We start from the raw sequence: 26906 nt of genomic DNA on the forward strand, positions 1-26906 counted from the left end.
TCTCAATGGGTTTGTAATTATCCGAGGAGGTTTGCAAAGCCCAAGCCATGTTGGTAAAGACCAGGCTAAGGTACATACTGGAAAATGACATCATGACATGGTAAGGGATTGGGAGGAGGGGTATGCAGTTTACAATTAATTCAAGCACATAAAATGCATGCTATTTTATTAATAGGTTACAGAAATACCAGTCACCTAAATGAAATACTGAATGGTCCAAGTGCCAGCTGCAGTTTGGCGCCACCTGGTGGCAATGTCTGTTCAGACGTCAATTATCTGAGCTCTGTGTCTGGCTGGGGTCTCCAGAACTACCATGGGGATTCAAGGAATATCTACATGATTTGATGTTATCTGCCAGACTGGGAAGATTGACCAGGGAGCATAGTACAGATTCAGGAAATCTGTCTCTGTCTCCCTGCTTCCTGAGACAGAGACTTCCTCTCCACCACATCTCCTACCCCACACAAGGTAATGGGAACTTTGTGGCCACCATTATCTCTGGCCAGCCCACTTGGATCCACTCTGGAAACCAGTCCTCCTCATTCACATCTCAAAGCCTCACTGACATGGAGTTGTTGGGTGAGGCATATTTTACAGAAGATTTGGGGAGTGTTTAGAGAAATCAGAGATTTACAGTGTAGGACAGGATTGTACTTTCTTGAATTTACTTCAGATACCACGGTTCCTGCAGTATATTGAGCAGTCCTTACCATAGGAAATTTCTTGCTAGATGTGTCCTTTTACAAGTCCCTGCTACCAACCAAGGGGTCTCAATATCTTCTCTCTCTCTCTCTCTCTCTCTCTTAATCTCTCCTTTTCCCTCTCCTTCTTGTTACTGGTACTCTTGATATTTTTCTTCCTCACAGACAGTAGTTTGGCATTTTTCACCCCACCTTAAGTTAAGCTTCTGGCCTATCTTTTCTTATTGCAAAACACAATAAGATCCTCAGCCAAACCAACTACCAACTACCAACAACCAACAAACCAACTACTAATTTGTTCTTCTCTCTCAGATATATGAAGCCTGCAGAAGCTTTGAAATTTATGGTTTGTTTTTTTCTTTAACATATCCACCGAATAAAAATTTCAGGCAGGATTACTAGCCACCTGCCTCCACCCAAATCTCTGCCTTGCCCCTAAGCAGGCTGGAGGGAAGAGGGGTGTGGATAAGGGAACTGAGTTTCTTTCTGCTGGAGTCCAATATTTAAATATTTCTTGTTAGAGCATTTCCAAACTCTGGAGCCATTCCTGGCAACACATCCTTATAGAACCTTTCTGTTTGCCTGAAAGAGCTGAAGAAGAAAGAATTTGAAACAAGGACATAAGGCCCTGGGCAGATCAATAGCATCCACCACTGAACTTCATCATGAGAATCAATGCTGGGATGGACCAGTGAACTGATCATCTGATATCTTTTGGGAAGCTGCAAGCCTGGCTGCAAATAACTAAAACCATCCCTTGACCCTCTTCTTAAGAAATGTTCAGGAATGGAGATACTTTTTATTTTTTGGAACTAAGTAAAATAATAAGAGATTTTAACTGCCATAGGATAAAAAATGTACTACAAAGCCACAAAAATTGAGATGGTGTGAAGCTGATACCAGAAAGGAGGGATAGATCCAGGAAACAGAGCAAAAGCCCAGAAACAAAGCCATGTGAGTGTATAAGTTAGAAGTGCAATTTTGAATCATCAGGGAAAGGATGGAGTGTCCAATAGTGGTACTTGGGAAACTATAAACAATTGTTAGAGAAAGCAAATTTGGAGCCTTTTCTCATAATACCAAAGTAGATCCCTGATAGACTGAATAGTTAAATGCAAATAAATAAACAAGCTAGGAGAAAGCATAAGTGAATGTTTTCATGATTTTTATATGGAAAAAACATTTTAACTATGATATGATAGAATCCATAAAGAGTTCTTACATATTAGCAAAGACAATATGAACACCCCAATGTAAAATTAAGTAAATTATGCAAGTGGTCAATTCACAAAAAAAGAAATGACAATAACTAAATAGCATAATTGTAAATTTTCAATTTACAATGAATCCCCTCCTGTGGTGGATACCATCAGGAGGATTTCTTGCTGTAGGGAATGGATGAGGTGAGAATTATAATGTCCTTTGAAGCCTGAGATTATATATTTCTGTGAAGTATTGGGTTGGCCAAAAAGTTCATTCGGGCCAAACCAATATTTCCTTGGTGCCTGTGTTGTAAAAGGAATTAAAGAGAAATAACACTGGGCTCTCCCTCTAAGGACCATATCATCCAATCAAGCAGATAAGGGGAGGGAGATCAAGATTGCATAGTAAGGGGACACAGAGTTTACTTTCCCCCACAAACAGATCAAAAATACATCTACATGTGGAGCAATTCTCACTGGAAACTATCTGGAAACTGGCAGAAAGACTCCTGTACAATCAAAGCTATAAGAAAGATACACATGGAATTGGGTTGGAAGGGAAGAGAAGCGATCAGGTCAGTACCCTTGGGAGGGGACTAGGAGGAAAAGGGCAATTAAACAGGCAGAGATCCTCCCTGGGGTGTGAGCAGTTTGAGCCATATATTGGCCACCCCAACCCTGGGGTCTGATGCCAGGAAGATGAACACCCTTGGCTGGTTGGAGGGCTGGTGGCACTAACAGGAGGGCAGAGGGAAGCCTGAACTCCAGTCATGAGGAATACATAAACACTTGCTTGCTCCTGAAGCAGGGCAGAGAGGGAGAATTTAAATCACACTGGTGACTGACTGGTTTCCCGCCACCTCCCCGGCATGCACCCCAGCCTGGACTGAGCAAATGCTCCAACACTGCTTGCCTTGCATCGCAGCTCCAAACTGGAGCAAGGACTGCTACAACCAAGGAAAAAGTTGGGCTGTGAGATGCTGAAGAATCTCAAACCCTAAGTGGTGTCTGAGCAGGGAAAAGGCAGCCATTATTGGCAATTATACAGGTGGCACATCAGAGGCAGTCTGGATTTCTGACAGCAGCCAGACTGCCACAACCCACATCCCAAACCTTGCTGACTACCTTCAACAGTCCCTCTTGTACCAGTACTGCTGGGTGCAGGAGCTGGGAGGGAGAAGAGCACACACTTAAAGGGAACAGAGCCAGCTCGGACCCAACCTTCAGGATTTCTTCTGCTCCAGCAACTTGGGACCTGACCCCACAACTGATAGGGCAGAAACAGCCATTGAGCATAGGGGAAGCCCTGCTTCACATTGGCTCTGGCCCTAGCCTTTCCATCTCCAACCCCAGCTCCTTACAAGATGATAGCTGCCAGCATACCCTGAAGAAGATGTGACTTGTGTTCACATCAAATACAGCTCTCTGACCAAAGCCACTGGGCATAGGCAGACTGTATAGGGACACTCCCACACAAGGACACACCTTCAAGACTACAATAGGTAACTGTTTCACTTAATTGCATAGAGACAGAGAAAGATAAGCAAAATGAGAAGACAGAGGAATTTGTCACCATTGAAAGTGCAAGAGAAAATCCATGAAAAAACAACTAATAAAACAGAAATAAATAATTAACCAGATAAAGAATTCAAAGCATTAGTATTAAGAATGCTAACTGAATTAGAAAAATGAACAGATGAACACAGTGAGAAATTTAACAAGGAACTAGAATAAATAAATAAGAATGAGTCAGAAGTGAAGAATACAATAAATGAAAGGAAAAGCACACTAGAGGAATGAACAGCAGACTTGGTGATACAGAAGAATGCATAAGTGATCTGGATGATAGAATAATGGAAATCACCCAATCAGAATAGAAAAAAAAATTTTTTTTTTCAATGAGAATAGTTTAAGGGATCTTTGGAACAATAGCAAACATACCAACATTTGCATTATAGGGGTCCCAGAAGGAGGAAAGAGAGAGAAGGGGGTTAAAAATATATTTAATGAAATTATGGCTGGAAACTTCCCAAGCCTGAAGAAGGAAACAGATATCTAGGTACAGGAAGCACAGAGAATCCCAAACAAGATCTTAAATAGACCCACACCAAGACATATCATAATTAAAATGGCAAAATTAAAGAGAGAATTCTAAAGGTAGCAAAATAAAAACCAAGAATCATATACAAGGGAACCCCCATAAGGTTAACAGCTGCTTTTTCTGCAGAAACTATGCAGGCCCGAAGGGAGTAGCATGATATATTTAAAGTACTGAATGGGAAGAGCCTGCAACCAAGGATAATCTACCCAGAAAGATCATCATTTAAAACAGAAGGAGAGATAAAGAAATGTTCAGATAAGCAAAAACTAAAAGAGTCGATCAATACTAAACCTTCCCTAAAAGAAATGTTAAAGGGTCTTCTCTAAAGGGAAAAGAAAAGGCTAAAACATGAAGATTCTGTAGGAAAGGGGGAAATCCCACTAGAAAGGCTGAAAGGCTGAGGATCAACAACTTAAATAAGCTAATCCAAAGATTAAAGTACAAAAAAAGTGTAAAATCAAGTATAACTAGAATAATCAGTAAAGGGATAAATATGAAGGTGTAAAATGTGACATCAAAAACACAAAGTATGGGGGAAGGGAATAAAAAATGTAGATCTTTTAGAATATGTTTGAACTTAAAGGACTTCCTGCTTAAAACAAATAAATATAAGTGAACATATATGAACCCCATGGTAACCATAAATCAAAAAGCTACAGTAAATACACAAAAACAAGAGAGAAGGGAAGACAAGCATACCACTAAGGAAATCATCAAACCACAAGTGGAGAGACTAAGAGAAAAAGAAAAGAACAGGGAAAAACTACAAAAACAACTTGAAAATGAGTAATAAAATGTCAATAAGTGCATACCTATCAATAATTACTTTAAATGTCAATGGACTGAATGCTCCAACCAAAAGACATAGAATGGCTGAATGGATAAAGAAAAAAACAAGACCCATCTATATGCTGCTTACAAGAGATGCACTGCAGAACCAAAGACACACAGAATGAAATTAAGGGGATAGAAATAGATATTTCATGCAAATGGAAATGACAAGGAAGCAGATAGCAATACTCATATCAGACAAAATAGACTTTAAAACAAATTCCATAACAAAAGACAAATAAGGGCATTATATAGTGATAAAGTGATCAATACAAGAGGAGGGTATTACACACATTAACATATATGCACCCTATACAGGACCACCTATATATATAAAGCAAATATTAAGAGACATAAAAAAAGAAATTGGCAATACAATAATAGTAGGGGACTTTAACACCCCACTTACACCAGGGTGCCTTAAAACTCCCTGAGCCCACAGCCACCACTGGACACAGTCCTGCCCACCAAAATGTCCAGGACCTGGCCCCACACACCAGAGTGCAAGCACAAAAACTGGGACCCCCAGGGCCTTGCATTCAGAGACCCCAGGACTCAGCTTCACCCACCAGTAGACAGACCCCTTCCACAGAATCCCTGGCCCCACCCACCCTGCTCTAGCCTTGAGACCAGCCTCACTCACTAGCAGGTGGACATGAGCCACAGAACATTCACAGCCCCATAGCCTGAGGACCCAGTCCACACAATAGCAGGCCAGATCCTGCCCTGGGACCAGCTGGGCCCCAGCTTTGCCCACCAGTGAGAATGTTCTCCTCAGGACCAGCCTAACCCACCAGCAGGTGGACCTCAGCCATAGGACAACTGCAACCCCACAGCCTGAAGACCTAGCCCACTCACCACCAGTCCAGCACCTGCCCTGGGTCTGACTGAACCCAGGCCCTGCCCGCTAGCAGGCCAACAGAAGCTTTGGAACACCCCCGACAAAACAGCCTACTGTGTCAGAAACTGGCCCCACCCACCAGCAGTCTGACACAAGCTCTGGGACCCTGGGGTCTTGCAGTTAGATCCCAGGACCCAACTCTGCCTGCCAGTGGCCAGCATTAGCCCCAGGACCTGGCTTCACCCACCAGTGGGCAGGTAACAATGCTGGAGTCTCCTGGACCCCAACTCCGTCCACCAGTGGGTCAGCACAAGCCCTTGGCCCTCCTTGGGTTCTGAAGCCAACTGCCTTGTAACACAGCCTCACCAACTAGTGTCCAGCAACATTCACACATGGCAGGGCCTAGCAACCAACCAGACCAGGGCCAACCAAGCCTACCAAACTACTCACAGTAGTCAACCTGCCACAGCAGAAGAACCCACAAAGCCCACATAGGGGAGCATATAGCTCTAGTGATGAGAGGGGAGTGTGCTGCCAGACACACAGGACATCTCCTATAAAAGGCCACCTTTCCACAGTCAGGAAATATAACCAAGCTTCCAGATACATAAAAATTAAAAACAGCAAGTTGGGCAAAATAAGGCAACAGAGGAACTTGTTCCAAATGAAGGAACAAGATAAAACCCCAGAAGAGGAGCTAAGTGAAGCAGAGATATGCACTCTACCCAAGAAAGAGTTTAGGGTAATGAACTCGGGAGAAGAATAGATGCACAGAGCCAGAAGTTATAAGTTTTTAACAAAGAGTTAGAAAATATAAAGAATAACCAAATAGAGATGAAGAATACAATAACTGAAATGAAAAATACACCAGAAGGAATCAAAAGTAGACTAAATGATACAGAGGAATGAATCAGTGAGCTGGAAGACAGGGTAGTGGAAATCACTGCCACTGAACAGAAAAAAAAAAAAAAAGAAAAGAATGTAAGGAAATGAGGACAGTTTAAGAGGCCTCTGGGGCAACACCAAGTGCACTAATATTTGCTTTATAGAGATTCCAGGAGAAGAGAGAGAGAGAACGGGGCTGAGAACATATTTGAAAACATAATAGCTGAAAACTTCCCTAACCTGGGAAAGGAACAGTCATCCAAGTCCAGGAAGCACAGAGAGTCCCATACAGGATTAACCCAAAGAGGAACACACCAAGACACATTCTAATTAAAATGACAAAAATTAAAGATAAAGAAAGAATATTAAAAGCAGCAAGGGAAAAGCAACAAATAACATACAAGGAAACTCCCATAAGGCTATCAACTGACTTTTCAGTAGAAAATCTGCAGGTCAGAAGTGAGTGGCATGATATATTTAAAGTGATAAAAGAGGAAAAGCCTACAACCAAAAATACAGTACCCATCAAGGCTCTCCTTCAGATTTGATGAAGGGGTCAAAAATTTTACAGATAAGCAAAAGCTAAAATAGTTCAGCAACCACACCAGCTTTAATAGAAATGCTAAAGGGACTTCTCTAAGTAAAAAAAGGAAAGGCCACAACTAGAAACATGAAAATTATGAAAGGAAAAAACTCATTAGTAAAGGCAAATATACAGTAAAGGTAGGAAATGATCCATGCATAAAGCTAGTAGGAAGGTTAAAAGACAGAAGTAGTAAAATCACCTATATCCACAATAATCAGCTAAGGGATACCCCAAACAATTAAATGTAAAATGTGAAGTCAAAAACAATAATCGAGAGGAGAGGAGAATACAAATGCAGGGTTGTTAAAATGTTTTTGAAATTAAGAGATCAGCAACTTAAAACAATCATATATAGACATAGATATTTAGATATATATAAACTTTATGGTAATCACAAACCAAAAATCTATAATAGATACACACACAAAAGAGAAAGGAATCCAAACATAAAACTAAGATAGTCATCAAATCACAGTAGAAGAGAAAAAAAGAAGAAACAAAAAGAACTACAAAAACAACGCAAAAAACAATAAACAAAATAGCAGTAAGAAAGTACATATCAATAATTACTTTAAATGTAAATGGACTAAATGCTCCTATCAAAAGACATAGAGTGGCTGAAAGAATATAAAACAAGACCTGTATATAATGCTGCTTACAATATACTCACCTCAGATCTAAAGATGCAGACTGAAAGTAGGGGATGGAAAAAGGTAATCCATGCAAATGGAAATCAAAAGAAAGCTGGGGTAATTTTTCACAGAACTAGAACAAATAATTTTAAAATTTGTATGGAAACGCAAAAGACCCTGAATAGCCAAAATAATCTTGAGAAAGAAGAGAGCTCGAGGAGCTTCTGGACATCAGACTATACTACAAAACTATAATAGTAAAAACAGTATGGTACTGGCACAAAAACAGACACATAGATCAATGGAACAGAATTGAGAGCCCAGAAATAAACCCACACACTTATGGTCAATTAATCTATGACAAATGAGGCAATAATATACAATTGGAAAAAGACAGTTTCTTCAATAAGTGATGCTGGGAACATTGGACAACTACATGTAAGAAAATTATATTAGGGTTAAAGACCTAAATACAAGGCTTGAAACCATAAAACTCCTAGAAGAAAACATAGGCAGAACACTCACTGACATAAATCATAGCAATATTGTTTTGGATCTGTCTCCTAAGGCAAAGGAAATAAAAGCAAAAATAAACAAAAGGGACCTAATTGAACTTAAAAGCTTTTGTACTGCAAAGGGAACCATGGACAAAATGAAAAGACAACCTACTGAATGGGAGAAAATAGTTACAAATGATATAACCAATAAGGGTTTAATATCCAAAATATATAAAGAGTTCATACAGCTCAATATCAAGAAACAACCCAATTAAAAATGGACAGAAGACCTGATTAGACATATTTCCAAAGAAGACATATAGATGGCTAGCAGGCACATGAAAACATGCTTAATATCACTAATCATCAGAGAAATGCAAATCAAAACCACAATGAGATATCACCTCACACTTGTCAGAATGGCTATCTTCAAAAAGTCTACAGATAACAAATGTTGGTGAGGATGTGAAGAAACCTACACTGTTGGTGGGAATGTAAATTGGTGCAGTCACTATGGAAATCAGAAAGGAGGTTCCTCAAAAAACTAAAAATAGAATTAGCCATATGACCCAGCAAATCCATTCCTGGATGTATACACAAAAAACAAAAACACTAATTCAAAAAGATACATGCATCCCAATGTTCATAGTAGCATAATTGACAATAGCCAGGACATGGAAGCAACCTAAGTGTCCATCACCAGAGGAATGACTAAAGAAGATGTGGTATATAAATATTAATACAATGAACTATTACTCAGCCATAAAAAGGAATGAAATTTTGCCACTTGCAACAACATGGATGGACTTGGAAGGTACTTAGTGAAATAAGTCAGACAGAGAAAGACAAAATACTGTACGTTATCACTTATATGTGGAATCTAAAAAATAAAACAAACTAGTGAATATAACAAAAGAGAAACAGATTCATAGATATAGTGACAAACTAGTGCTTACCAGTGGTGAGAGGCAAGGGTGGAGGGGCAAGATAAGAGTATGGGATTAAGAGGTACAAACTACTATGTATAAAATAAATAAGCTACAAGGATATATTGTACATAATAGGGGGTATAGTCAATATTTTATAATAACTATAAATGGAGTATAACCTCTAAAATTGTGAATCACTATGTTGCACTGAAACATATAATTTTATAAATCAACTATGCCTCAGTTTTTAAAAAGACTTAATAAAAACACAAAAAAATCAATGCACGTGTCTCATCTATCACATCATGTGGGAACCAAGCTGTCCTTTCAGTCACAGTCTATTGCAGTCACTCCTGATTCTTTCCCTGGCTCAGATTTGGCATATCCCTGATCCCTGATCCCTGATCTCTTCTCCCAAGGCAGATATTAATTCTGAGAGCTATCAGATTCGAGAGCCAAAAAAACCCATGAAGCTATACAAAATAAGATTATACTAGGTCCTATTGACCAGTTCTCTAAAATAATTATTCTGGCAAAATATTAAAATGCATATTTATCTCCAATTAACTGCAAGAATAGGTAAAACTTCTCCAAGAATGTGTGAAGATGGAAGAAATATATTTATTTTCATATTTTCTAGTGATTAAATTTCATTCATTTGACCTACATTCATTTAGAATTTTTGATAACTTGGACATAGGATTGAGCACTTGCAACTTCCATGTGAAAGGGGTTTATATGAGCAAGATTTACTTACCCTTTGATCACAGTGGAGGATTTTTATTATTTTGGAGGTTGTTGAGGAGTATCTGAGGGGAATAGAAGGCTGAAAATCTGGAGACCCTGGACGCCAGGTCAGATTAAATGTTCTTATGGTTTTTATTATATTATATAATATATATGTGTGTGTATGACATTTGTATATGTGATAAAATATTCATAATGTAAAATTTATCATTTTACATTCACAATGTTATGCAACTGACACCACTATCCATTTCAAGAACTTTTTATCATCCCATATTCTGTACCTATTAAACAGTAACTCTCAACCCCATATCCCAGCTCCTGGTAACCACTGTTCTATTTTCTGTCTCTATGAATTTTCCTGTTCTAAATATTTCATGTAACTGGAGTCATACAATATTTGTCATTTTGTGTCTGGCTTATTCACTTAGCATAATGTTTGCAAGTTTAATCCAATTGTAGCATGTATCAGAACTTCATTCTTTTTTTTTAACATCTTTATTGAAGTATAATTGCTTTAAAATGCTGTGTTAGTTTCTGCTTTATAACAAAGTGAATCAGTTATACATATACATATGTTCCCATATCTCTTCACTCTTACATCTCCCTCCCTCCCACCCTCCCTATCGCACCCCTCTAGGTGGTCACACAGCACCGAGCTGATCTCCCTGTGCTATGCGGTTGCTTCCCACTAGCTACCTATTTTACGTTTGGTAGTGTATATATGTCCATGCCACTCTCTCACTTTGTCACAGCTTACCCTGCCCCCTCCCCATACCCTCAAGTCCATTCCCTACTAGGTCTGTGTCTTTATTCCCATCTTGCCACTAGGTTCTTCATGACCCTTTTTTTTTCCCCCTTACATTCCATATATATGTGTTAGCATAAGGTATTTGTTTTTCTCTTTCTGACTTACTTCACTCTGTATGACAGACTCTACCTCCATCGACCTCACTACAAATAACTCAATTTCATTTCTTTTTATGGTTGAGTAATATTCCATTGTATATATGTGCCACATCTTCTTTATCCATTCATCTGATGATGGACACATAGGTTGCTTCCATGTCCTGGCTATTGTAAATAGAGCTGCAATGAACATTTTGGTACATGACTCTTTTTGAATTATGGTTTTCTCAGGGTATATGCCCAGTAGTGGGATTGCTGGGCCATATGGTAGTTCTATTTTTAGTTTTTTAAGTAACCTCCATACTGTTCTCCAGAGTGGCTGTATCAATTTACATTCCCACCAACAGTGCAAGAGGGTTCCCTTTTCTCCACACCCTCTCCAGCATTTATTGTTTGTAGATTTTTTGATGATGGCCATTCTGACTGGTGTGAGATGATATCTCATTGTAGTTTTGATTTGCATTTCTCTAATGATTAATGATGTTGAGCATTCTTTCATGTGTTTGTTGACAATCTGTATATCTTCTTTGGAGAAATGTCTGTTTAGGTCTTCTGCCCATTTTTAGATTGGGTTGTTTGTTTTTTTGTTATTGAGCTGCATGAGCTCCTTGTAAATCTTGGAGATTAATCCTTTCTCAGTTGCTTCATTGGCAAATATTTTCTCCCATTCTGAGGGTTGTCTTTTCGTCTTGTTTATTGTTTCTTTTGCTGTGCAAATGCTTTTAAGTTTCATTAGGTCCCATTTGTTTATTTTTGTTTTTATTTCCATTTCTGTAGGACATGGGTCAAAAAAGATCTTGCTGTGATTTATGTCATAGAGTTTCTGCCTATGTTTTCCTCTAAGAGTTTGATAGTGTCTGGCCTTACATTTACGTCTTTAAACCATTTTGAGTTCATTTTTGTGTATGGTGTTAGGGAGTGTTCTATTTACATACTTTTACAAGTACCTGTCCAGTTTTCCCAGCACCACTTATTGAAGAGGCTGTCTTTTCTCCACTGTATATGCTTGCCTCTTTTATTAAAGATAAGCTGACCATATGTGCGTGGGTTTATATCTGGGCTTTCTATCCTGTTCCATTGATCTATATTTCTGTTTTTGTGCCAGTACCATATTGTCTTGATTACTGTAGCTTTGTAGTATAGTCTGAAGTCAAGGAGCCGGATTCCTCCAGCTCCATTTGTTGTTCTCAAGATTGCTTTGGCTATTCGGGGTCTTTTTTGTTTCCATACAAATTGTGAAATTTTTTGTTCTAATTCTGTGAAAAATGCCAGTGGTAGTTTGATAGGGATTGCATTGAATCTGTAGATTGCTTTGGGTAGTAGAGTCAATTTCACAATCTTGATTCTTCCAATCCAAGAACATGGTATATCTCTCCATCTATTTGTATCATATTTAATTTCTTTCATCAGTGTCTTATAATTTTCTGCATACAGGTCTTTTGTCTCCCTAGGTAGGTTTATTCCTAGATATTTTATTCTTTTTGTTGCAATGGTAAATGGGAGTGTTTTCTTAATTTCACTTTCAGATTTTTCATCATTAGTGTATAGGAATGCAAGAGATTTCTGTGCATTAATTTTGTATCCTGCTACTTTACCAAATTCATTGATTAGCTCTAGTAGTTTTCTGGTAGCATCTTTAGGATTCTCTATGTATAGTATCACGTCATCTGCAAACTGACAGCTTTACTTCTTCTTTTCCGATTTGGATTCCTTTTATTTCTTGTTCTTCTCTGATTGCTGTGGCTAACACTTCCAAAACTATGTTGAATAATAGTGGTGAGAGTGGGCAACCTTGTCTTGTTCCTGATCTTAGTGGAAATGGTTTCAGTTTTTCACCATTGAGAAAAATATTGGCTGTGGGTTTGTCATATATGGCCTTTATTATGGTGACAAAAGTTCCCTCTATGCCTACTTTCTGCAGGTTTTTTTATCATAAATGGATGTTGAATTTTGTCAAAAGCTTTTTCTGCATCTATTGAGATGATCATATGGTTTTTCTCCTTCAATTTGTTAATATGGTGTATCACGTTGATTGATTTGCATATATTGAAGAATCCTTGCATTCCTGGAATAAACCCCACTTGATCATGGTGTATGATTCTTTTAATGTTGTTGGATTCTGTTTGCTAGTATTTTGTTGAGGATTTTTGCATCTATGTTCATCAGTGATATTGGCCTGTAGTTTTCTTTCTTTGTGACATCTTTGTCTGGTTTTGGTATCAGGGTGCTGTTGGCCTCGTAGAATGAGTTGGGGAGTGTTCCTCCCTCTGCTATATTTTGGAAGAGTTTGAGAAGGATAGGTGTTAGCTTTTCTCTAAATGTTTGATAGAATTCGCTTTTGAAGCCATCTGGTCCTGGGCTTTTGTTTGTTGGAAGATTTTTAATCACAGTTTCAATTTCAGTGCTTGTGATTGGTCTGTTCATATTTTCCATTTCTTCCAGGTTCAGTCTCAGAAGGTTGTGCATTTCCAAGAATTTGTCCATTTCTTCCAGGTTGTCCATTTTATTTGAGTAGAGTTGCTTGTAATAATCTCTCATGATCATTTGTATTTCTGCAGTGTCCATTGTTAATTCTCCTTTTTCATTTATAATTCTATTGATTTGAGGCTTCTCCCTTTTTTTCTTGATGAGTCTGGCTAATGGTTTATCAATTTTGTTTATCTTCTCAAAGAACATTCTTTTAGTTTTATTGATCTTTGCTATCATTTCCTTCATTTCTTTTTCATTTATTTCTCATCTGATCTTTATGATTTCTTTCCTTCTGCTAACTTTGGGGCTTTTTTGTTCTTCTTTCTCTAATTGCTTTAGGTGCAAGGTTAGGTTGTTTATTTGAGATGTTTCCTGTTTCTTAAGGTAGGATTGTATTGCTATAGACTTCCCTCTTAGAACTGCTTTTGCTGTATCCCATAGGTTTTGGGTCATCGTGTCCCCATTGCCATTTGTTTCTAGGTATTTTTTGATTTCCCCTTTGATTTCTTCAGTGATCACTTAGTTATTAAGTAGTGTATTGGGTAGTCTCCATGTGTTTGTATTTTTTACAGATCTTTTCCTGTAATTGATATCTAGTCTCATAGCGTTGTGGTCGGAAAAGGTACTTGATAAGATTTCAGCTTTCTTAAATTTACCAAGGCTTGATTTGTGACCCAAGATATGATATATCCTGGAGAAGTTTCCATGAGCACTTGAGAAAATTGTGTATTCTGTTGTTTTTGGGTGGAATGTACTATAAATATCAATTAAGTCCATCTTGTTTAATGTATCATTTAAAGCTTGTGTTTCCTTATTTATTTTCATTTTGGATGATCTGTCCATTTGTGAAAGTGGGGTGTTAAAGTCCCCTACTATGATTGTGTTACTGTCAATTTCCCCTTTATGGCTGTTAGTATTTGCCTTATGTATTGAGGTGCTCCTACGTTGGATGCATAAATATTTACAATTGTTATATCTTCTCCTTGGATCGATCCCTTGATCATTATGTAGTGTCCTTCTTTGTCTCTTGTAATAGTCTTTATTTTAAAGTCTATTTTGTCTGATACAAGAATTGCTACTTCAGCTTTCTTTTCATTTCCATTTGCATGGAATATCTTTTTTCATCCCCTCACTTTCAGTCTGTATGTGTTCCTAGGTCTGAAGTGGGTCTCTTGTAGACAGCATATGTATGGGCCTTGTTTTTGTATCCATTCAGCCAGTCTGTGCCTTTTGGTGGGAGCATTTAATCCATTTACATTTAAGGTAATTATCAATATGTATGTTCCTACTCCCATTTTCTTAAATGTTTTGGGTTTGTTATTGTAGGTGTTTCCCTTCTCTTGTGTTTCTTTCCTAGAGAAGTTCCTTTAGCATTTGTTGTAAAGCTGGCTTGGTGATGCTGAACTCTCTCAGCTTTTGCTTGTCTGTAAAGGTTTTAATTTCTCCATCAAATCTGAATGAGATCTTTGCTGGGTAGAGTAATCTTGGTTGTAGGTTTTTCTGCTTCATCACTTTAAATATGTCCTGCCACTCCCTTCTGGCTTGCAGGGTTTCTGATGAAAGATCAGCTGTTAACCTTATGGCAATTCCCTTGTGTGTTATTTGTTGTTTTTCCCTTGCTGCTTTTAATATGTTTTGTTTATATTTAATTTTTGATAGTTTGATTAATATGTGTCTTGGCATGTTTCTCCTAGGATTTATCCTGTATAGGACTCTCTGTGTCATAGAAATGACTTTTAACTATTTCCTTTCCCATATTAGGGAAGTTTTCAACTATAATCTCTTCAAATATTTTCTCAGTCCCTTTCTTTTTCTCTTCTTCTTCTGGGACCCCTATCAGTCAAATGTTGGTGCATTTAATGTTGTCCCAGAGGTCTCTGAGAGTGTCCTCAGTTCTTTTCATTCTTTTTTCTTTATTCTGTTCTGCAGTAGTTATTTCCAATATTTTATATTCCAGGTCACTTATCCGTTCTTCTGCCTCAGTTATTCTGCTATTGATCCCATCTATAGTATTTTAAATTTCATTTATTGTGTTGTTCATCATTGCTTGTTTCCTCTTTCGTTCTTCTAGGTCCTTGTTAAACGTTTCTTGCATTTTGTCTATTCTATTTCCAAGATTTTGGATCATGTTTACTATCATTATTCTGAATTCTTTTTCAGGTAGACTGCCTATTTCATCTTCATTTGTTAGGTCTTGTGTGTTTTTACCTTGCTCCTTCATCTGCTGTGTGTTTTTCTGTCTTCTCATTTTGCTTATCTTACTGTGTTTGGGGTCTCTTTTTCACAGGCTGCAGGTTCGTAGTTCCCGTTGTTTTTGGTGTCTGTCATCAGTGGCTAAGGTTGGTTCAGTGGGTTATGTAGGCTTCTTGGTGGAGGGGACTAGTGCCTGTGTTCTGGTGGATGAGCCTGGATCTTGTCTTTCTGCTGGGCAGGTCCACGTCTGGTGGTGTGTTTTGGGGTGTCTGTGTCCTTAGTATGATTTTAGGCAGCCTCTCTGCTAATGGATGGGGCTGTGTTCCTGTCTTGCTAGTTGTTTGGCATAGGGTGTCCAGCACTATAGTTTGCTGGTCATTGAGTGAAGCTGGGTCTTGTTGTTGAGACGGAGATCTCTGGGAGATTTTCGCTGTTTGGTATTACATGGAGCTTGGAGGTCTCTTGTGGACCAGTGTCCTGAAGTTGGCTCTCCCACCTCAGAGGCACAGCCCTGTTGCCTGGCTGGAGCACCAAGAGCCTTTCATCCACATGGCTCAGAATAAAAGGGAGAAAAATAGAAAGAAAGAATGAAAGAAAGAGGATAAAGTAAAACAAAGATAAAATAAAATAAAGTTTTTAAAATAAAAGATAAAAAATAATTATTAAGAAAAAAAATTATTTTTAAGTAAAAACAAACAAACAAACAAACAAATGGACAGACAGAACCCTAGGACAAATGGTGAAAGCAAAGCTATACAGACAAAATCTCACACAGAAGCGTACACATACACACTCACAAAAAGAGGAAAAGGGGAAAAAATAATATATCTTGCTCCCAAAGTCCACTTCCTCAATTTGGGAGAATTCATTATCTATTCAGGTATTCCACAGACGCAAGTACATCAAGTTGATTGTGGAGCTTTGATCCGCTGCTTCTGAGGCTGCTGGGAGAAATTTCCTTTCTCTTCTTTGTTTGCACAGCTCCCGAGGTTCAGCTTTGGATTTGGCCCCGGCTCTGCGTGTAGGTCGCCTGAGGGTGTGTGTTCTTCCGCTCAGACAGGACGGGGTTAAAGGAGCAGCTCATTCGGGGGCTCTGGCTCACTCAGGCCGGGGGTGCGAGTGGTATGGAATGCGGGGAGGGCCTGTGGCAGCAGTGGCAGGCGTAACATTGTACCAGCCTGAGGCGTGCCATGTGTTCTCCAGGGGAAGTTGTCCCTGGATCACGGGACCCTGGCAGTGGCCAGCTGCACAGGCTCCCTGGAGGGTCGGTGTGGATAGCGACCTGTGCTTGCACACAGGCTTCTTGGTGGCAGCAGCAGCAGCCTTAGCATCTCATGCTCATCTCTGGGGTCCACGCTGATAGCCGTGTCTCAGGCCCATCTCTGGAGCTCCTTTAAGCAGTGCTCTTAATCCCCTCTCCTAGCGCACCAGGAAACAAAGTGGCAAGAAAAAGTCTCTTGCCTCTTCTGCAGGTCCAGACCTTTTCCCGGATTCTCTCTCAGCTAGCTGTGTTGCAGTAACCCCTTCAGGCTGTGTTCACACCACCAACCCCAGTCCTCTCCGTGGGATCTGACCGAAGCCCAAGCCTCAGCTCCCAGCCCCCGCCCTTCCCGGCGGGGGAGCAGACAAGCCTCTCAGGCTGGTGAGTGCAGGTTGGCACTGCTCCTCTGTGCGGGAGTCTCTCCGCTTTGCCCTCCGCACCCCTGTTGCTGCACTCTCCTCCATGGCTCTGAAGCTTCCCTGCTCTGCCACCTGCAGTCTCCGCCCACAAAGGGGCTTCCTAGTGTGTGGAAACCTTTCCTCCTTCACAGCTCCCTCCCAGAGGTGCAGGTCCCATCCCTATTCTTTTGTCTCTGTTTTTTCTTTTTTCTTTTGCCCTACCCAGGTACATTGGGAGTTTCTTGCCTTTTGGGAGGTCTGAGGTCTTCTGCCAGTGTTCAGTAGGTGTTCTACAGGAGCAGTTCCACGTGTAGATGTATTTCTGTGGGGAGGAAGGTGATCTCTACGTCTTACTCTTCCGCCATCTTCTCCTCTCTCCCCTCAGAACTTCATTCTTTTTTAAGGCTAAGTAATATTCTATTTTATGTATATACCACATTTTGATTATCCATTCATCTAATGAGGGGCATTTGGGTTGTTTCCACCCTTTGGTTATTGTGAATAATGCTGCTATGAACATTGGTGTACAAGTATTTGTTTGAGTCCCTGCATTCAATTCTGGGTATGTATCTAGAAGTGGAATTGCTGGGGCATATTCCTGTCATTCTTAATTATCCCTGTTAGAGCATGGACCTGTCTATAACTCATTTTAGTTGAAATTAAGTCCATACTTTTTCTTTCTCACAAATGAATAACAAAATAACTTTTCCTTCTTAAAAAAAAAAAAGAGGCTGATAATTTATGTTTACTGATTTAGCTTAGCATTTTCCTAATGGTCTGATCTGTGAATTTCTAAAGAGTACTTTGTGGGGGTTTTTTGTTGTTGTTGTTGTTGTTTTTAACATCTTTATTGGAGTATAATTGCTTTACAATGGTGTGTTAGTTTCTGCTTTATAACATAGTGAATCAGCTATACATATACATATATCCCCATATCTCCTCCCTCTTGCATCTCCCTCCCACCCTCCCTATCCCACCCCTCTAGGTAGTCACAAAGCACTGAGCTGATCTCCCTGGAGCACTTTGTTTTAAAGTATAGATTTCATTTTTTTATTCAGGTATAGTGAGGCCAACAGATCAGGACATGATTTCCATTGAAAAGATAGTTTATTACTCATAGTTCCCAAGAGGAAGGCGCACACCACCCCACAGAGGGTCACAGGCAGAGAGCATGGAGAAACTGTAGGAAAGTCTTTTACTATGTTTTTGAGGGAAGCAGCCAGTGAGGCAGGGTAAACAGGCCTGGCATTTTCTTGTTTGAATCATTTCAGTGGGCTCCAGTGTAGGGGCTGCCCATAGATGTCTGAGGTGGCCCTGGGGTGATTAGGGCAGGAGGATAGTATCCTGCACTGTAAAAGCCCCCAAAAAGCAGATAGACGGCAGGTAGGGGCCTTGGGTTGTTTAGTTTGCATATGAAGTCACACTAGCAGTAGTTATCTCTAGGAGTTAGCTAGCTCTGGACAGGGAGTCCCTCCTAGATCATCAGCAAGACCCAAGATGTCAAAGCATCAGATACAGAAACTAGAAAATATCATTAATACATACTTTAGTGATGTCATTAAATCTCAAACAACAATATAGTAGTTCCAAGAGGCTTGTAGGCCTTGGATCTGAAAAGGTGATTCTCAATGTTAGCCATATTCCAGAATGGCTTGGGGAATTTTCTAAACTGGTTTCCTGCTCCCACACTCATGACCAATTACATGAGTATCTCTGGACACTGATCATTTAAAAATCTCCTCCGATTTTTCTCATGTGATTCTGAGCTTGAGAACCACTGGTCTAAGTGTTTCTCAAAGTCTGAACCAGAACCAGCAGCAGCATCACCTGGGAACTTGTTATAAATGCAGATTCTCAGACTTACCTCAGACATGCTAAGTTGGAAACTGGGTGGGGCCCAGAGTGGGGCCCAGCCCTCCATATTTGTACAAGCCCTCTAGGTGATTCTGAGGCTGGTTTAAATTTGAGAACCACTGGTCCAAGGTAAGGAGCATCTGTGACTTGACTGCAGTATTCTTCCATCACATCCCTGACTCCAAAAAGATGCTCAGTGCTCTGAGGCAAAGACCCCACAAAGCTCAGTTAACATGTTTTTATCACCAAGTAAGTATTGGTCTTCAAAAGGGAGGGCTGTTCTTACAGATAGAAGAAGTAGGTGCAACCTGCAGGTTCCCAGGATCTCCCTGACACCATAGTCTCCAAACATTTTGATTTCAAGCAGTATCTACACAGCAAACAGGAAGAGGGACTGAGATCAGGTAGGAAACCAGTATGCAGTCACTGCTGTGGTGACTAGAGAACTGAGGCTCCCAAGAAGTCTTCCAGAGGAGACAAAGTGAACATTGAAAGTCCAGTAAGACTGGAACAGCCTGCCTGCACGGAACAACCTGTCTGTACATAACAGCTTGCACTAAACACCCTGCTTTGCTGAATCTGTGGCTTGTTACTTTAAGAACTCTTCAAGTTTCTTCAAGTTGCAAATGTTAGCATTCAGAGGAGGCAGAATAAGTGGTAAAGCTGGGGGCTTTGCAAAGAAGTGCATGAAAACAAACTATTGATAAAGGAGAAATTGAGGGAGTAAGTGGGTTTTCCTTTTTGGAAAAAAATATTGCAGAATATAAGCATAAATAGTGGAAGAAAATATCACTGGGTGACTAGAGCTAATCAATGAATTTGGTAAAGTTGCAGGATACAAAATTAATGCACAGAAATTTCTTGCATTCCTATACACTAATAATGAAAGATCAGAAAGAGAAATTAAGGAAATAATCCCATTCACCATTGCAACAAAAAGAATAAAATACCTAGGAATAAACCTACCTAAGGAGGTAAAAGAACTGTACTCAGAAAACTATAAGACACTGATGAAAGAAATCAAAGATGACACAAACAGATGGAGAGACATACCATGTTCTTGGATTGGAAGAATCAAAATTGTGAAAATGACTATACTGCCCAAAGCAATCTACAGATTCAATGCAATCCCTATTGAATTACCAGTGGCATTTTTTTACAGAACTAGAACAAAAAAATCTTAATATTTGTATGGAGACACAAAGACCCTGAATAGCCAAAGCAGTCTTGAGGGAAAAAAAAACAGAGCTGGAGGAGTCAGACTCCCTGACTTCAGACTATACTACAAAGCTACAGTAATCAAGAAAATATGGTACTGGCAAAAAAACAGAAATATAGATCAATATAACAGGATAGAAAGACCAGAGATAAACCCACACACATATGGTAAACTAATCTATGACCAAGGAGGCAAGGATATACAATGGAGAAAAGATAGTCTCTTCAATAAGTGGTGCTGGGAAAACTGGACAGCTACATGTAAAAGAATGAAAATAGAACCCTCCCTAACACCATACAGAAAAATAAACTCAAAATCGATTAGAGACCTAAATGTAAGACCAGACACTATAAAAATCTTAGAGGAAAACATAGGCAGAACACTCTTTGACATAACTCACAGCAAGATCTTTTTTGATCCACCTCCTAGAGTAATGGAAATAAAAACAAAAATAAACAAATGGGACCTAATGAAACTTAAAAGCTTTTGCACAGCCAAGGAAACTACAAACAAGATGAAAAGACAACCCTCAGAATGGGAGAAAATATTTGCAAATGAATCAATGTACAAAGGATTAATCTCCAAATATATAAACAGCTCATGCAGCTCAATATTAAAAAAAAACAAATAACCCAATCAAAAAATGGGCAGAAGACCTAAATAGACATTTCTCCACAGAAGACATACAGATGGCCAAGAAGCACATGAAAAGATGCTCAACATCACTAATTATTAGAGAAATGCAAATCAAAACCACAATGAGGTATCACCTCACACCAGTTAGAATGGGCATCATCCGAAAATCTACAAACAACAAATGCTGAAGAGGGTGTGGAGAAAAGGGAACCCTCTTGCACTGTTGGTGGGAATATAAATTGATACAGCCACTATGGAGAACAGTATGGAGGTTCCTTTAAAAAATAAAAATAAAATTACCATGTGACCCAGCAATCCCACTACTAGGCATATACCTAGAGAAAACCATAATTCAAAAAGACACATGCACCCTGATGTTCATTGCAGCACTATTTACAGTAGCCAGGTCATGGAAGCAACCTAAATGCCCATTGACAGATGAATGGATAAAGAAGATGTGGTATATATATACAATGGAATATTACTCAGCCATTAAAAGGAATGAAATTGAGTCATTTGTAGAGACGTGGATGGATCTAGAGACTGTCATACAGAGTGAAGTAAGTCAGACAGAGAAAAACAAATATCGTATATTAACGTATATATGTGGAGCCCAGAAAAATGGTACAGATGAACCGGTTTGCAGGGCAGAAATAGAGATACAGTGTAGAGAACAAACATATGGACACCGAGGGGGGAAAGTGGTGGTGGTGATGGTAGTGGTTGGATGAATTGGGAGATTGGGATTGACATATATACACTAATATGTATAACATAGATAACTAATAAGAACCTGCTGTATAAAAAAATAAATTAAATTAAATGTAAAAATTAAAAAATATATAACAGTGGCTGACTTTTCTCCATTGGCAAGAAGCTGATTCTGTGGTCACAGTCCTGTGTTCTAATCTCAGCTCCTCATTTTACCAGCTGTGAATTTAGGAAAGTTAATTAAATTCTAAGCTTTGGTTTCCTTATCTACAAAATGGGATTATGATAGTATCTACCTAATCATTTCTTTTGAGGATTAAAGAAGATAATGCCAGTAAAGTGCATGGCACTGTGCTATTCACCCAATAAAATCTAACTTCCAGTTCAGCTATTAATACTATCATTAATGTTATTATGAACACAGTGACCTAGAGTAAACCCCTCAAAATATTAGCTCTTCTCATTATTATTATTATCAGGAATGCTGAGGCTTTGTATTAAACTCACATCAGGGGGAAAGGCCTATAACTAGCCAGACATGCCAAGGACCATCTGAGAAAAAATATTCTTTCTCAAAATTCAAATAACTTATTAAAATGTCCAACTTACAATGAGCTTCATCTTAAACAGAATAGGATAAATTGTGCTGTTGTAAGAAACCTCAAAATCTGTGGTTTAACACTGCAAAGGTTTGTTTCTTTCTCATATTCCAATCAGACTCAAATCATTTGGTATCTGTCCTCCAAGTGGTAACTCAGAGACCCAGACAGCTTCCATCTGGAGATATATATTTAAGGACCAGGCCTAGAAGTAGCTTAAACTTTGTGGCTCTCACCTACTGATCCTAATTCTAGGATAAGTCTTATCTCTCTCCAAGATAATTATACTTATATCCGTGAAGCCATTTGTTATTTAGGATAGACTGTCTCATTAACCATGACGATGGTTCTCATCTGAATGTACTAGTTGGTCTATGTCTCTGCACCAAAACTGACCCTAAGTTTAAATCTGACAAGTATGTATTGAGCAGTAAAATCACCGCCTTTATTCTAGAGAATATACTTCCATTAATGCAGCCTAAGATTGCATTTTCCTTTTGGAAGGAGAGGTAAGCAATATTGAACTTAACATCAACTAAAATTGCCGTAGGTATACAACAGATTCAGTTCCCTCTGATCAGTGTTTTTTCTTCTCTTTTCATTCTGAATAGGAATCTCCATTACAGAAAAAGTCCACAAGAAAAACATAAGTTGAAGAGATTTGCTTTCTCTACTTTATCCATTATCACCCATCCATCCAATGCAGGTGGCTAGCCTTATCATCAAAACTTATTAATGGCAAATGCTGAGAAATGTAACTGTCAAGGCTTGACCAACACTATTATTTCTTGAACTGACCCCTCCCATCCACCTTGTTGCAGGTACCACATCTGTGTGACTGTGTTGATCTACTTCCTCCCCCTGCTGGTGATAGGTTATGCGTACACTGCAGTGGGCATCACACTGTGGGCCAGCGAGATCCCTGGGGACTCCTCTGACCGTTACCACGAGCAAGTCTCTGCCAAGCGCAAGGTGAGCAAAGGACAGGCAGCACTTAACCCACCCTGGCATAGGTGACAGACCAGCAAGCTTATGAGCCCCAGAGCCTCAGGAGACCCAGAGGCAGCAGGCACAAAACATCCCTGGGTCCTGGGAACAATAGAAGGGAGTGGAGGAAAGGGGAGGGGAGGGGAGGGATGGGATCTTTCTTCAATGTTTTCATAACCTAGGCCTGCCTCTACAGGCATAAGCCACCTCACTCTCGCCTTAAGGCTAATTGAAAACTGTCGAGTCATTAAAACACAAACACACATATTTAACTACAAAAGCATGAAGAGTTATTCAGTTCTCTTTTATTATTAAAATTTGACAAAATAGTACATATACTTGGTTCAAACATCAAAAAATACTAAAAGAAACAAAATTATGGTGATGGAGAACAGACTAGGAGTTGCCAGGACTAGTACTGGGGGAAGAGTCTGCCTACAAAGGGATAGCATGAGTGAGTTTCTTTGTGATGATGGAGCAGCTATGTATCCTGATTGCTGTGGGTTTTTCACTTATCTCTGCATATGATAAAATTTCATAGAACTATACACAAAAAAAATGCATGTAAAAAGTGGCAAAATCCAAATGCAGTCTGTTAATAGTACTGCACTATCATCAGTTTCCTGATTTTGATCATGTGGCATAGTTATGTAAGATGATATCATTGGGAGAAGCTGTGTGATGGGTACCTGGAAACTCTCTGACCTATTTTTACAACTTCTTGGGAGTCTTAAATTATTTGAAAATTAAAAGTCAAAAAATATATTGAGTCTTACCATGAAAGGGCTTCCTCCTTTCTAGGTCCTCCATCTACACAGTTCCCAAATGTATGCGCACACACACACACACACACACACACACACACACACAAACACATACACACACACTATGATAACCACAGTTGTTGTTAATCCTTTCAGATATTGTAATGCATTTATAAGCCAAATAAATATATATTCTTTTCTTTCTTACACAAATAGTAAATACACACTGTTCTTCCCCTCATTTTTAAATTTAACAATATCCACAAAATCTTCAAAAATCAATATAGAAAGAGATTTCTCATTCTTTTTTTTTTCTCTTTTGGTACTTCTTTGCATAGTATTTCATTGTGTGGATGCTAGATAGCTTTTCTTTTTTACTGAAATACAGTTGACTTACAATAGTATGTTAATTTCAGGTATATTACATAATGATTTGACATTTGCATCCACTAGCACCACAATAATTCTAGTAACCATCTGTCCCCATACAAAGTTATTAAAATATTACTGACCATATTCCTTATGCTGCTTATTACATCCCCATGACTTATTTAAGGTTTGTACCCCTTAATCCCCTTCACCCATTCCACCCACCTGCCCATCCCCCTTCTTTCTGGCAACCACCCTTTTATTCTCTACATCTTTATGAGTCTGCTTTTGTTTTGTTTGTTTCTTTGTTTTGTTTTTTAGATTCCACATATAAGTGAGATCATGTGATATTTGACTTTCTCTTAGGATAATACCCTCTATATTCATCCATGTTGTCCCAAATGACAAGATTTCATTTTTTAGTGTCTGGGTAACATTCCATTGTATGTGTGTGTGTATGTGTGTGTGTATGTGTGTGTGTGTGTGTATATATATATATATATATATATATATATATATATATATATATATAAAATATATTTTTATATCCATTCCTCTATCAATGGACACTTAGGTTGCTTCCATATCTTGGCTATTGTAAATAATGCTCCTATAAACATCAGGGTGCATGTATCTTTTCAAAGTGTTTTTGTTTCCTTTGGATAAATACCCAGAGGTGTAGTTGCTGGATCATATGGTAGTTCTATTTTCAATTTGTTGAGGAATCTCCACACTGTTTTCCAGAGTGGCTGTACCAATTTACATTTCCACCAACAGTTTACAAAGGTTCATTTTTCTCCACATCCTTGCCAATGCTTGTTATCTGCTGTCTTTGTGATATAGCCATTCTGACACGTGTGAAGTGATAGCTCATTGCGGTTTTGGTTTGATGAGTGATGTTGGGCATCTTTACATGTGCCTTTTGGCCATCTGCATGTCGTATTTGGAAAAACATCTCTTCAGGTCCCTGCCATTTTTTAATGCAGTTGTTTGGTTTTTTTGATGTTGAGTTATATGAGTTCTTTGTATATTTTAGATATTAATCCCCTATCAGATATATTATTTGCAAATATTCAGTAAGCTGCCTTTTTGTTTTGTTTATAGTTTCCTTCACTGTGCAAAAGCTTTTCACTTTGATGTAGTCCTATTTGTTAATTTTTGCTCTTGTTTCCCTTGCCTGAGGAGACAAATTTAAAAAAAATGCTAAGACCAGTGTCAAAAAGGGTGCTTCCTATGTTTTCTTCTAGAAGTTTTGTGGTTTCAGGTCTTCCATTTAAGTTTTTATTCCAGTTTGAATTTATTTTTATATATGATGTGAGAATGTAATCCAGTTTTATTTTTTTGCATATAGCAGTCAACTTTTCCCAACATGGTTTGTTGAAGAGGCTTTATTTTCCCCACTGTAATTCTTGCCTCCTTTGTCATAGATTAATTGACCATATGGGTGTGGGTTTATTTCTGGGATCTCTATTCTGTTCTTTTGAGCTCCGTGTCTGTTTTGTGCCAGTACCATACTGTTTTGATTACTGTAGCTTTTAGTATGTTTTTGAAATCAAGAGCATAATGCCTCCAGCTTTGTTCTTCTTTCTCAAGATTGTCATGGTTATTTGGGGTCTTTTGTGTTTCTGTATAAGTTTTAGAATTATTTGTTGTAGTTCTGTGAAATTGCCTTTGGTGTTTTGATAGATTGCATTGAATCTGTAGGTTGCCTTGGGTAGTATGGTAATCTTAACATTATTAATTCTTCCAATCTGTGAGCACGCTATATCTTGGTTTTTGCTTGTGTCCCCTTCAATTTATTTTATCATTGTCTTATACTTTTCCAAGTACAAGTTGTCTACCTCCTCGGTTAGGTTTATTCTTAGGTATTTCATTCTTTTTGATGCAATTGTAAATGGGACTGTTTTCTTAATTTCTCCTTCTGATATTTCATTGTTAGTATATAGAAATGCAACAGATTTCTGTATATTAGTTTTATATCCTGAAACTTTATTGAATTTGTTTATTAGTTCTAATGGTTTTTTGGTGGCTTCTTTAGGATATTCAATGTATAGTATCCTGTCATCTGCAAACAGTGACAGTTTGACGTCTTCCTTTCTAATTTGGATATCTGTTATTTCTTTTTCTTGTCTGATTGCTTTGACTAGAACTCCCAATACTACATTGAATAAAAGTGGTGAGAGTGGGCAACCTTTTCTTGTTTCTGATCTTAGGGGAAATGCTTTCACCTTTTCACCACTGAGTATGATGTTAGCTATGGGTTTGCCACATATGGCCTTTATATGTTGAGGTATGTTCCCTCTATACCAACTTTGTTGAGAGTTTTTATCATAAAAAAATACTGAATTTTGTCAAAAGTTTTTTCTGCATCTATGAAAATGATCATATGATTTTTTCTTCTTCAGTTTGTTAGTGTGATGTAACACATTAACTAATTTGCTGATGTTGAAACATCCTTGCATCCCAGGCATAAATTCCACTCAATCATGGTATATGATCCTTTTAATGTATTGTTGAATTCTGTTTGCTAATATTTTGTTGAGGATTTTTGCATCCATGTTCATCAGTTATATTGGTCTGTAATG

At 38.6% G+C, this 26906-nt stretch overlaps 1 protein-coding gene across 1 annotated transcript in view; it reads left to right on the forward strand.

Annotated features, from left to right (window-relative positions):
• Positions 1-26906, forward strand: part of TACR1 (tachykinin receptor 1) — a 317613-nt gene that overhangs the window by 284765 nt on the left and 5942 nt on the right. The window contains exon 3 of the mRNA XM_057557767.1: positions 23023-23173. Coding sequence (XP_057413750.1) covers positions 23023-23173 — 151 coding nt within the window. The remainder of the gene's footprint in view (positions 1-23022; positions 23174-26906) is intronic.

Source organism: Balaenoptera acutorostrata, chromosome 12 (genome assembly GCF_949987535.1).
Source record: "Balaenoptera acutorostrata chromosome 12, mBalAcu1.1, whole genome shotgun sequence".
NCBI lineage: Eukaryota > Metazoa > Chordata > Mammalia > Artiodactyla > Balaenopteridae > Balaenoptera > Balaenoptera acutorostrata.